At 36.0% G+C, this 13233-nt stretch overlaps 1 protein-coding gene across 1 annotated transcript in view; it reads right to left on the bottom strand.

Annotated features, from left to right (window-relative positions):
• The window catches only part of GALNTL6 (polypeptide N-acetylgalactosaminyltransferase like 6), a 232000-nt gene that overhangs the window by 149437 nt on the left and 69330 nt on the right, over window positions 1-13233 (bottom strand). The window contains exon 3 of the mRNA XM_017498515.1: window positions 1527-1644. Within this exon, the coding sequence (XP_017354004.1) occupies window positions 1527-1644 (118 nt within the window). The remainder of the gene's footprint in view (window positions 1-1526; window positions 1645-13233) is intronic.

Genomic DNA, 13233 nt, shown 5'->3' with positions numbered 1-13233 from the left:
TCTCAAAACAAGGCATACGAATGACCAACAGATAAATGAAAAAAATGTTCAACGCCTTTAGTCATTAGGGAAATGCAAATCAAAACCACATTGAGATTATACCTTACCTAAGTTAAAATGGCTACTATCTCAAAAACAAAAAATAAAAAAATGCTGGCAAGGATGCAGAGAAAGGGAAATGGTCCCACACTGTTGGTGGAAATGCAAAGTAATATAGCAATTAGAAGAAAGAGTATGAAGAGTCCTCAAAATACTAAAATAGAACTACCATATAATCTAGCAGTCCCACTGCTGGGTATATTTTCAAAAGAAAAAGAAATCAGTATGTAAAGTGATAGCTGCATTCCCGTTGTGTGTGTATGTGTGTGTGTGTGTATGCGCATGTGTGTGTAAATGATTTCAATAGTTACCTAAGTGTTCACCATTGGATGAATGGATAAAGAAAATGTAGGGTATATACACAATGGAATATTATGCAGCCATAAAAAGAAATGATACTATCATTTGCAGGAACATAGATGGAACTGAAGGTCATTATTTTAAGTGAAATAAGTCAGATGTAGAAAAACATCCTAAGTCCTAGCTCATATGGGGAGCTAAAAAAGTTGATCTCATGGAGTTAGGAGAATGGTGATTACTAGAGGTTGGGAATAGAAGGAAGTGGGGAGGGGGCAAAAAGAGAAGTTGGTTAATGAATATAAAAATACAGTTAAATGGAAGAAATAAGTTCTAGTATTTGACGGTACTGTAGTGATATAGTTTGGATGCTTGCCCCCTCCAAATCGCATGTCAAAATGTTGTCCCCAGTGTTGGAAGTGAGGCCTGCTGGGAGGTGTTTGGATCATGGGGAATGGATTCCTCATGAATGGCTTAGAGCCATCCTCTTGCTGGTGAGTGAGTTCTCATGAGATCTGGTTGTTTAAAAGCATGTGGCAGCTCACCCCTGTGCCTCTTGCTTTTGCTTTCACCATGTGACATGCTGGTTCCCTGTTGCCTTCCACAATGATTAAAAGCTTCCTGAGGCCCTTATCAGAAGCAGATGCCAGAACCACACTTCTTATACAGCCTGCAGAACTGTGAGCCTATTAAACTTCTTTTCTCTGTAAATTACCCAGTCTCAGATATTTCTTTATAGCAGTGCAAAAATGGCCTTATACAAGTAGGGAGATTATAGTTAATAATATATTCTATATTTCAACATTGCCAGAGGAGAAAATTGTAATGCTTCTAACACAAAGAAAAGATGAATGTTTGAGGTGATGGGTATCCCAGTTACCCTGATTCGATAGTTATGCATTGTATACATGTATGAAAATTTCACTTGTACCCCACAAATATGTATAATGATTATATATCAAGAAAAAATAAAAACCAAAACAAACAAAAACTACAAGAGCTCACTTGGGAAGGTGACATGCCTATTATCAAGTCATCCCAGAACATAGGTCATGAAGCAACAATGGTGATATTCTATCAGAATTGTCAAAATTATGTAGACATAGTGTGAAGAGAGTCTTGTGGCTTACCTTAAAAGAGATTTCATACTGTTCTCCTCCCCAGATTTCTAAACCTGGATCATAGCCACCCAATTCCCAAAACCATTTCCGATCCACAGCAAAGAGACCTCCAGCCATAACAGGAGACCTGTGAAATGAACAAAATAATCTTTAAAGGACTATGAACATGAAAGACAATAGCATTTTGCTTGGGAAAAAGTAAAATTCAAGTTATGTTTTAGTGGTCAGCTGTGTGGAGCTTTTCAGCACTGGTTTTCTGTAAGTGGATATAGGGTTCTCATTGGATCTCTCACTGAAATGGAAGTGGGTGGGGAGGGAGAAACAATCCCTGTGAGCATTAAACATTTGCAGTTCAGGTCTTAATGCAACAATTGCCCTGCCGAGCCACATTTGCTCCATTTGTTTATCATTAGCGAGAAATATTAATACATGAGTAGTAATAACCCAGAAAGTAAAAAATATCACTCAATTTTATGGTTTTTCCTTAAACTGAAAGGAGTCTTATACTATTAGACAGATAAAAGCATTGAAAATGCTTTTGTAGACAGTATCTTTGAGTGATATTTCAGTACGCATTCACCAAGCATCTACTATGAACAGGTCATGTCCAATTTATAAACTACAAATCAGCTGGTTAGAATAAAATAAGCAACCAGAATTGGTTGTTCAATGTGTCAAAGCTGGAATTTAAACTAAGTCTTTTCTTTTTATACTATTCGTTTTAGGCCTTCTCTGCCTAAGAAATATTACTTTTGGTTAAATAATAATTTTCAAGTATTCCACTCCTGTGAGGATGCCTTTCAGTCATGTTATTGTGAAATGAGATAATTATAACCATTTGGTGGGCACTGCCCTAAATATTTTTACAGTTCAAAAGTGCTCTTGTTTATTTTTATTTTTTTTGACTGCTCACTATGTGCTGGGCTAAAGGATAAAATCTATACCTAATTACCTTGATCAATCCTCATAACATTCCTATGAATAAGATCCCTATGCACGGTTTGAGGAATCACGAAGAAGAGGTGGAATGCTGCCCAAGGCTAAGGCTAGTGTGTGGTGAGGCTGGGCTCGGGCTCTTCACCACAACACGGTTTCTGTTTCAGTGTTTGGAGGTGAAGAGACATAATTACATACCAACAGACATAAAACAGAGAACACCTCTATGCAGATCGAGAAAATCGATCAAAACACATAACTGATTTGGTAGTTTTGAAATTTTTTTTTAAAACGAAGGATATTTATAAATAAAAGTACCAAATTTTACATGTTGATATACATGAAAAGATCTGCATAACCATAGTAGACACCAATTTATTGATCAGCTGAGAACTTAGTCTTGGTAATGCTTTACAAGGCACTTGGGGAACATAACCTGAATCTGTCTAAGTGTATTATATATTTCAAAGACTTTGCAGGCTAAGATGGTACTTGATTTAATTATTTCAGCCTAGGAATTTTTTTTGAAGGTGTAGGCTTTATGTAGATGAAGAGATTACAAGGCTGGAAGAGAGATTTAGGCTTTTCCCCAGGAAAGTGAGCAGAATTCAGAAAATAATATAAAGAAACTCTCTCATGTAATTTTTTTTCTTTTAATAAAACTTCTAGAATCAGATGTGCCTTATTTTATCCCTCTCTCTAGCAGCCTGAACTTTTCCCATTTTTTTACCCACTGAATTTCAGAGTGGAATTACAACTGGAGCTGCAACAAACTAGGATTGTAACATTTATTGAGTGCAGTTCCCCAAAGAACACTTTACCAAGTGTAACCATTGCTTCTACAAGGGTTGGTTATGAGTAGTCGGAAATTCTCAGTCTTATTTAATCTGAACTGCAAATAGAAAGGTCCCAAGTCATACAAACGTATTTTCATTTCATTGTGTAAAACATGAGACAAAGTGCACCAAAACTTACACTGTTCACAATGAATCTCAAACTAGAACTATCATTGGTATATTATTATAGACCTTGGGCAAGAAATATTCTAAATTGAATTTTTACTGCAAATTGTCAGAAACACAATAATCTTGTTTTCTTAATGAGTTTATAAAAAACCCATGCAGTGTACTGTAGGTTATTTTAGACATATAATAACATAAATTCAGATGAATCTTCTGTACATTTATTGTTGTTCCTACAAAGCCCTAAATAAATTAGTATCTCCTATCTTGATTGATGTGAATGAAAGATAGGAGATAGACTTGTTATTTATTCTGTTTATGTATTTACTCATACTTGTCCATGAGTTTTAAAAACAGCTTAATTGTTGTTGTGATTGACATACAATTGATTGTACATATTTTAAGTATACAATTTTATAGGATTTGACTTGTGTATATCTCCGTGCAGCCATTACTGAAAATGAGCCTATCATTTGTCAAAGTTTCCTCATGCATCTTTGTAATCTCTTCATTTCCTTCCAACAGGCAATGACTGATCTGCTTTCTACAGATCAGTCACTGCAGATCAGTCTGCATTTTCTACAATTTTATGCACATATAGTTATACAGTATACACTTTTTGGGGAGTCTGGCTTCTTTTATTCAGTATGACTATTTTGAGATTCATCCATGCTGTAGCATGTATCAATAGTTCATTATTTTTAAATTGCGGAGTGGTATTTTATGTGCATGAATTTACCATGATTGATTATCCATTCACCTGTTGATGAATGTTTCCATTGTTTCCAGTTTGGGCTATTACAAATGCAGCTGCCATGAACTTTGTGTATTAATCTTTGTGTGGATGTGTGCTTTCATTTCTCCTGGGAAGATTCCTAAAAGTGGAATAACTAGACAATATAGTAGGTATGTGTCTAATATTTCAAGAAACTGCCAAACTATTTTCCAAAGTGGGTGTACGACTTGCTATATTGAGCTCCATCTGCTTCATGTCCTCGCCAATACTTGTTTTGGTCTGTCTGTCTTTTGAAGTTTAGTCATGATAATAGGTGTATAGTGGTTTCTTCTTTTGGTTTTAGTTTGCATTTCCATAATCATTAATAATGTTGATGTGTTTGTATCATTTCTCTTTTTTTCCTAGTAAGTCTGGCTAGAGGCCTATCAATTTAATTAATCTGTTAAAAGAACTAACTTTTGGTTTCATTGATTTTCTCTATTGTTTTTCTGTTTTATATGTCATTTATTTCTCTTTAGTCTTTATTATTTTAATTCTTCTGCTTACTTTGGATTTAATTTGCTCTTTCTCTAATTACTTAAGGTGGAAACTGAGATAACTGATAAGAGATTTTTTTCTAATACAGGTGTTTAGTGCTATAAATCTCTTCCTAAGACTACATCATGTGCTTATTTTCATTCAGTTCAAAATATTTTCTAATTTCTCTTTTGTTTTATTTTTTGACCTATTGGTTATATAGAAGTATATAATTTAGTTTCCATATATTTGAGAAATTTTTTGGAGATTCTTTGGTTATTAATTTCCAATTTAATTCCATTGTGGTCATTGTATGACTTAAATTCTTTTAAATTTATTGTGATGTTTTAATGGCTTAGAATATGGTCTATCTTGGTAAATGTTCCATGTGTATGTGAAAAGGTTGTATATTCTGTTCCTGTTGGATAGAGTGTTTTATAAATATTTATTAGGTCAAGTTGTTTGATAGTGTTGTTCAAATCTCCTATATTCTTATTGATTTTCTGTCTCCTTGATGTATCAATTACTGAGAGAGGGGTATTAAAATCTCTGACTATAATTCTGGATTTGTTTATTTCTTCCTGCTATTCTGTCAGTTGTTTGCATCATGTTTCTGTAGCTCTCTTAATAGGTACATAAATGTTCAGGCTTTTTTTTTGTTGTTGTTATTGATGAATTAACTTTATTATCTCTATAAAATGACTTTTATTATCCCTAATAACATTCTTGGCTCTGTTATCTATTTTGTCTTGATATTAGTATAGTCAGTCTAGCTGTATTTGGATTTGTGTTACCTGAATACTAGTATTTATAAGTTTTTCTATCTTTTTACTTTTAAACTATTTGTGTCTTTATGCTTAAAATAGTTTTCTTATAGGTAACATACAGGCATCTTGCTTTTCAACTGGGCTGTTTAGATCACATACTTTTACTGTGATTATTCATGTGTTTAGGTTGAAATCTGTCATATTCTTGTTTCTTTTCTATTTGTCTCATCTGTTGTTTCCTTTATGTTCCCTTTTTCTTTTTTTGATTAATTGAATATTGTTGATAATTTCATTTATCCTTTTTGACATAACAAAACTCCTTTTTCTTCATTGTAAGTGGTTTTTTTATTATTGTAATGGTTTGTGGCATATGCCTTTCTTTTATCACAATTTGTGTTTCAGTGATATTATGTCACTGCACATATATTATAAAAAGCCTTTGAGAGTATGGCTCTATTTCTCTTCCCCCATACTGTGTCTTTGTTTTCATACATTTTACTTTTACACACTTTTTAAATTTCACATTGTATTATTATTATTTTTGTTTAGCCAATCATCTTTTAAAATGATTTAAATACTACTTTATTATGAACACCATTTTATATAGATGATATTATATTATGAACAGCATTTCTGTATTCTGTTGGAAACAAGTGGCTCTAAAGAGAATTTAAATTGTGATGTATTACGCACAACTGAATTTTTGGGTTGAGATTCATACCCCACCACCCAAACAGGAGTTAACTATTGTGCAGTATTGTACTGAAGTTAACAAGGATGAATGTTTCCCTCAGATATTAAAGATAAAAAGTTTTAATGTGTCACATTGTTTTCTTATTGGGGGAAATGAAGAAGAGTAGTTTACTATTTTGAGCATGTTGTTCCAGTTCTTTCACTTAAAATATAATATTAATTACTTGAAACTTTAGCCATGGGTTTTATTGCCTACAATCTCTCACTTGTGTATATTCACATTGCTTGTTTTCTTGCAAAATATTCTTGTTTTTTTTTGTTTTCCTGGAAATGTTAACTCATTGCAGGTGTGTTTTAATGTGGCTCTGTGTCCATGTAACTTTTAACATATTGATGTACTTTACGAATATAGCTCACACTATCACAAATCAGACTTTGAGTTTTGCTACTAATATGAACCTGCTATCTATAAGATGCCTTTTAAAATTAATGTGACCATGAAGAAATGTGTTCTTACAGAAGATTTTTTTTTTTTTTACTTCTACAGGCCATAGAAATACATGACTTTTCTGAATATTTAATGGAAATCAGCTTTCTATTTTCTGTTAAGTCTGTTGAATAGGTAATGAATATGCTTTCCTTTTTACTTAGTGTATAGTAGTTTACTTTTCTACAGCAATTTTTATATTCTAAACTTGGCTAAATTTTGAATTAACAAGGCTGTAATGTAAAGTGTACCAGAACCATTCTTCATTTAGTATCAGGAAAAAACTCTTTATGTTTTCATTTATGAACGCATTTTTTAAAGTGTGTAGTTGGTCATCTTCTCTAAACCAAGATACAATACTTAATGCTTGTAGCCTTGAGTGACCCCTACAGTATTCTCAGGAGTTGCTGATCTTCCTAATATTCTCCGTTTCACATATTGGCTCTTTCTGCCATAAATAAAAAACATGGTGGAGTTTAATTTTTTAAAAAATTTATTTGGCTTATTTTTGCCTACTTTCTCGCATTTTCAGATAACATTATTTCAAATTTTAATGTATCTTGTATAATCTTTGGGGTTCAGAATAATAAAAAATGACATCATATTGAAAGATAAACATACATAAAGAAATTTATTTAAAATTTACTTACTGTTGAAACTTAGGTCCAGTAAGTGAAAGGAGACTGCCACCTTGGCCTCTTAGAAAATAAAATGGCTCACAATTTCCATCCATTTCAATGGCCACAGTGAGCATTTGGACATGTGGCTTGCAATGTGAATGTGATCAGCAATGAAACGGCATGGTTTCCCTCAGGACTCAGTCCAGCCAAGTCAATAAACATAAAGATGAACCACATAATTTTCAATAATTTAACCAGAAATATTTAGTTGGCCCACGACTCAGAACACTTGCAGCTAAAATAAAATCATTTTCAACTAGAATTCAATTGTGGAGTAAAATGATATTTCAGATTAAAACACTATTTTTAAACGCTTTTGTCCTTGGAAGTATGAAAGCATTGCTTAAGTTAGAATTTTAAAAAGAGTGGTTAAATAACTACAGATACATTTATTTGTATAATTTATCTTTTAAAATTACCATTTTTGTGTAATTTCTTTACTTTTTTATGGTGTCACGAGGTACTATGGGGATGAGAGAGGACTACTGTTCTCCTGGTATGTAAGGAGATGATCACTCTAGGGTCAAAGAATGAAGCCGATCCTGGGCTGGCAGAAATGTTTCCTCTTTGGAAGGCCAAGATGCAGAAGTGGAGGAAAAATCGGATTCCAATCATAGGAGGCTGTGCTTTCTCCTGACTCATCCACCTTGGAACTACAGATGTATAATGGGAAAAATGGCTCTGATAGCATGGGAACTACACAAATTGGGTAAATGAAGAGGTTTCCCACCGAGTGCCCAGGCCTGTGCCCGGAATCAGCAGTGCTGAGTAAACCGAGGCTTACTCTCTGCTGGATGGATTCTGAGGAAGTCCTATTGAATAAGTGACTGATCTATGCCTTAGCAGCATTACCCTTCTTCTTCCACTAGACTGCACCAGGCTGCTGGAATTTTTGTTTTTTAAACAGGAATAAGTGGCAACAACAGCAAAAATAGCAACAAACAGAGGTTTTCTGCTTTTCTTTCTGAGAAACAACAGTTAACTTGGATTATATCCCAGGAATGAGGAGTTCTTTGACTTACCAGTAGAGGACGGACTCTCAAAGTAATAGCACTAACAAGAGGGGGATCTTAGAGTTGTTAAATTTGAACTAAATGGAATGTGACTCTTTGTTAGATGGTAAGAATGATGATCCCAGTGAATCGTGGCTTCTGTGTCCATGCCCTTGTGTGGTACACTCCCACATCAATTGGCTTGGCCAGGTGACTTGGATTAGCTAACATCAACAAATGTGGTGCAAGCACAGGTCTTGCACATTGAGGCTTACATTCCCTCTTACTGTTTCAGGAAGCCTGTTAGAGACTCATGGCCCAGATGACAATCAGCACCAACTACCAGGTATGCAAGTGAGACCGTCTTAGATCACTTAGCTCTAGTTGAACCACCCCATGAGAGACTCCAGACACAGGGTGACCAACGGTCTTGGTTTCCTTGAGACTGATGAGTCTCCCCGGATGCTGAACTTTTAGTGCTAAACCTGGGAAAGTCCCAGTGGAACAAGAAAAATTGTTCACCCTATTTAAGAGACCAACAGAACAACCATTTAGTCAAGCTTTGTCTGAATTTCTGACCCTAAGAACAGTGAATCAACAAAATGGTTGCTGTTTTAAACCACCGAGTTCTGGGATGGTTTGTTGTGTACCCATAGAGAGCAGATAACAGGCCTCATTTTGAGATTTAGGCTTTTAGAGGAAGATGTATTAGCATTTCCATTATGGTACCGTTAGATGAAAATAGTCCTTGACAGAGACAGGGTTTTGGGTAGTTGCTTTATTTCTAAAGCCTCTCTGAAATAGGCTCACTGTTTTTGGGTAATTTTGAAAAGTTATCTGCACTCATACCCTAGGGTATATTGCAGTGCATAACTAGATTTATTGGATTTCAGAGCTGCTTAAAATAAAAGTAGAGGCTGCTCCTTAAAAATAAAAAAAAAGCTCTCTGTTTTCCTAGATTTACAAATGTAAATGTTAATGTTTAGAAAAGAGTTAGTAGAAAAAGAATAAGGCCAGCTAGTTATCCAAAAGCAGGTGGCAGAATTATGACTTTTCAGCTTTTTGGATAAGATGAGGAAGAAAACAAAATTATAAATCATGGTACAAATTTTATGCTATTTTGTACCATGATTTATAATTCTGTTTTTATCACATACATAAAGACATATAATCTTGTTATGGTTTAAAAGGTTTTATAAGATTGAATATGCTTTTTGCTGCTTACTTCATATGTAGAATAGTAAACTTCTCTGTGAAAGGATATAAAGACTTGATGGAAATCTTGTGTATCTCAGTACCAATTATATAAGGCAATAAACCAAACTATAGCCATAAATATTGTGTGATAGCCTCGATTTGATGTTTCAATTAAGTTGTTGGTTCTGAAGTGGCTCAGAATATTGCTACCTCCATATCTTCAGTGGTTGGCACTGATCTTTTCATGAGATGAAATTGAAATCTCTGGATGCCAAAAACCTACATCAACAATGTCTTAGTGGGTACAAGAGGGAAATGGATAAAATGCTGTAAAGATTTTTTCAGTCTTAGTCTTCTGTTATGTGACCAAGATTCTTTGTTCCTCAGTTACTCTTCTGTGGCCAAAAATGGTATGTGTGTGTGTGTGTGTGTGTGTGTGTGTGTGTGTGTGTGTGTGTGTGTGTGTATATTTATGTATGAACAAATGGATGATCTAACAACATGGAGGGTTCCAAAATTCCCTTCCTCGTTCCTACAGTGAGTAATAGATGGCTTCACCTCATGGATAGAGCTTTCTTTCCTGCTCTTCAGTAGGTGCATGCTAAACAATTTACTGTGGTCACTGACATCTCCACTCCTAAAAATGGCAGAACTCCTCTGGTCTCCTTTGATGATATTTCCTCAAAGGTGTCTGGGGACATACAAAGTGTAAATACTTATTTTCTTAAGTCATTTCTTATCCATTTCTCTCTGAGAAATGAGAAGGAATGGAATCTTGGCCTAACATACAGATTTGGGTTTCTTTTTATATTCCAAAATTATGCCTCTAGTCGAATTATCCAGCAAATCTTATTGGATTCATTCATTTCTAATTTCTAAGTGACCTCAGATTCACATTACACAATAAGATAATGACTTTGGTGATGTTTCAGTTATTAATCATTTTCTTATGCAATCTAAACAGTGCAAACTCACCCTGCCTAAGAGAAGAAGTGAGGTCACATTAACTCTAATAACCAGAAGACAATGGTCTTTGTGTCCATCTGTGTGATAGCAGTGCTTCAGTGTTTTGCCTGTTGGATTTTCCTGGTTTTCTGAGAGTGCCCAAGGAGGTGACTGTGTCCTCAGAAACAAGTCTGCTCATGCATTTCTCCTCTGGCCCATGAAGTCACCTTTCTACTGTGCCTGTTGCTAGCCCCCTTCAGCTGGCAGCTGCTCTGCTAGCTGTGGTCATGCCCTGTTGCTGGTCCCCGTAAGTGGCCTTCCTGGGGAAGGTCACCTAGGACCAAGGTCTAAAGCTGTATGTCCTGTCCTAGGCTTGAGTGCCAAAACCACACTGTGAATGCCCGGAGCTTCAAAGAGTATTCTGTCAGCACAGCTCTTTCTCTTTTGAAATTCACCTTGCTCTCCTCAGGGACCACCAAACAGTCCCTCAGGCTAGACGGGAGCAGATGCCATCTTGTTACCTTGAGGTTCTCCTTGTTGCCTTTTGATCCTCTCCCTGTTTCCCAAATGCTTCTGCAATACTTTAGCTTAAAAACATTGCCAACCACACCCCTATCGACATGTGACACATGTAAATAGATGCCCCAGGGTGTCACCAGCTCACCAGCACTGGCAGTCTCTGAATCCCAGTTTGGGCTTAGCGAAGGTACTCAGCTTCTCTTACGTAAAACGTAGATTAGCTATCATAACATGATCAGGATGGGGACTCCGAAACCCTCCTGTTTCCCTCCTAATTTGTCCTCCAACATGAGCTTTGCTCCTTTCTAAATCCACAATTTGGCACCAATGGGTCCCTGAGACCCTGACACAATGTTGATGAGTACACACTATTGGGCTTTAGCTTCTGCGTCTTGTCTTGATTCTAGTCTGCCTGTTTCATATTCCCTTATGCTCTCCATCCAACCCTGGAAGGGTCCTTTCCCATTACTTTCCCCTCTTTAGTCCAGGCTCTTATATCTTCCATCAACACTAACATCAGAATGTGATGTGAAGTGGCAGAGCAAATCACTGACTTCATCAGTAATGGAGACCGTTAAAAGCTGAAAGTCCCCAGCGTAGAGTGGAAAGCCTTTTTTCTTGGATACAAATATAACTTTTCATTCATGGGATAAATGCTTGTTATTAAAATCCAAGCATGCTTGAAACTGCAGGAAAGCTTGTTTTATGCTTCATTTATTTAATACACATTTGACAGTTTCTTCTTATGAAAACATTACTCTCTCATCTTAGTAAGGCAGGCAAAATATGCTTTTTCTCTACAGCACTGATTGCAACTCAAAGGCAATTTTGGTCTCATTTCCTGACACTTTATATCAAGCAAAAATTTACTGCATGTGGCATGGATTTTTAATACCTCTGATCAGACCTTTACCTTTTAATAAATTTATAATGTACGTTTACACCCTGCTTAATGACCTTAATTTCTTAAAACAACAACCAGAAAAACAGGGCCTGAGGAAAAGAGTCTATAACTTATCAGAAGTCTGGAAGAAAGCATCACCTTATTTGCCCCTCTAGGTCAAGCCTATCCACAAAGAAGTTTCATCTAACTCTATATGACAGGAGGGAAAAACAGCACCCTTTTTATGCTCTGTTCCTATCTGTCCTGTGTCCCTCACGATCCACGGCAGCTTTGAAACATGTTCACAAAATCTTAAACCTTTTTCCTATTGAGAAGTGGGGTCTGTGTCCCTCCTTTTGAATCTGGGGGGCATTATGGGTGCTCTGACCCATACAGGATGGCAGACGTGACCCCCTATGACTTCCGAGGTGCTTTATGAAAGACCATGTAACTCATGTCTTGTTTGTTGGAACATTTGTTCTTGGAGCTCTGAGCTATCATGAGATAATTCGGCCTACATGGAAGCCACCAGGATAGGAGGAAGCACAGAATGTTGATAGTCTTTGTAACACATGAAGTAGCAGGGCTTTGATCAGGAACTTTCAGTTGTTATTCTTCACTCCATCATGGAGACTGGTGGAAGAGTCTTTCCTTGCATAAATGCAAACACAACATTTTGTATATAGATTCAAGGGAATTATAGATGCTCCTGGAAGGCCAATCCAAAAAAGTTTATGAATCTTGGATTAATAATTTCAGACAGTATGTGACTGGGTACCACTGAAAAATTTTAATTAGGAGACTCACACATGCAGGTTTCTGTTTTCAATAGGGTACTCGGATGGCATAGAGGGGGTGAGTTTGCGGGTGACAAGACCAGAGCAGAGAGCCCCATTAGGAGGTAATGGCAGTCCAGAAGAGATGAGGCACTTTTGCTAGTGCTGGGGAAACAAAGATAAATGGGGTGAATATTTAAGAGGTAAAACTGGCAGAATGTAGTGATTGACAGGAGAGATGGGTTGGGATAGGCCTGCAACTAGTTAAGTAAAGAGAAAGTGCAGGTGTAATGGAAACAGAAAATATCAAGCTAACATTACCGTTTTGGGTCAGAAAGTGAGATATGCCTACAAAGAAGTGAAATTTCTTTTCTGGTTTGATTCTTACACAGATTCCAAAAGTAACCTGGGAAAATGAGCTCCAAGAGTGTTTCTTATAGTTATTCTTTGGAACAATCTCCTGAGGCTAAACAATGTGCTATTCTTTTTTAAAAGGATGACTTATTGGGATGGATATTTTCACATTTTTCTTTATTTAAGGTCTCACTACATTGTAGTGCATCTTGCATTTTTAGGAGAAGGTATTTACATTAAAACTCAAGCATGCTGATTTAGAAATCACACTTA

This window comes from Cebus imitator, unplaced genomic scaffold (genome assembly GCF_001604975.1).
Source record: "Cebus imitator isolate Cc_AM_T3 unplaced genomic scaffold, Cebus_imitator-1.0 Scaffold243, whole genome shotgun sequence".
Lineage (NCBI taxonomy): Eukaryota > Metazoa > Chordata > Mammalia > Primates > Cebidae > Cebus > Cebus imitator.
This window is presented reverse-complemented; position numbering and strand designations above follow the sequence as displayed.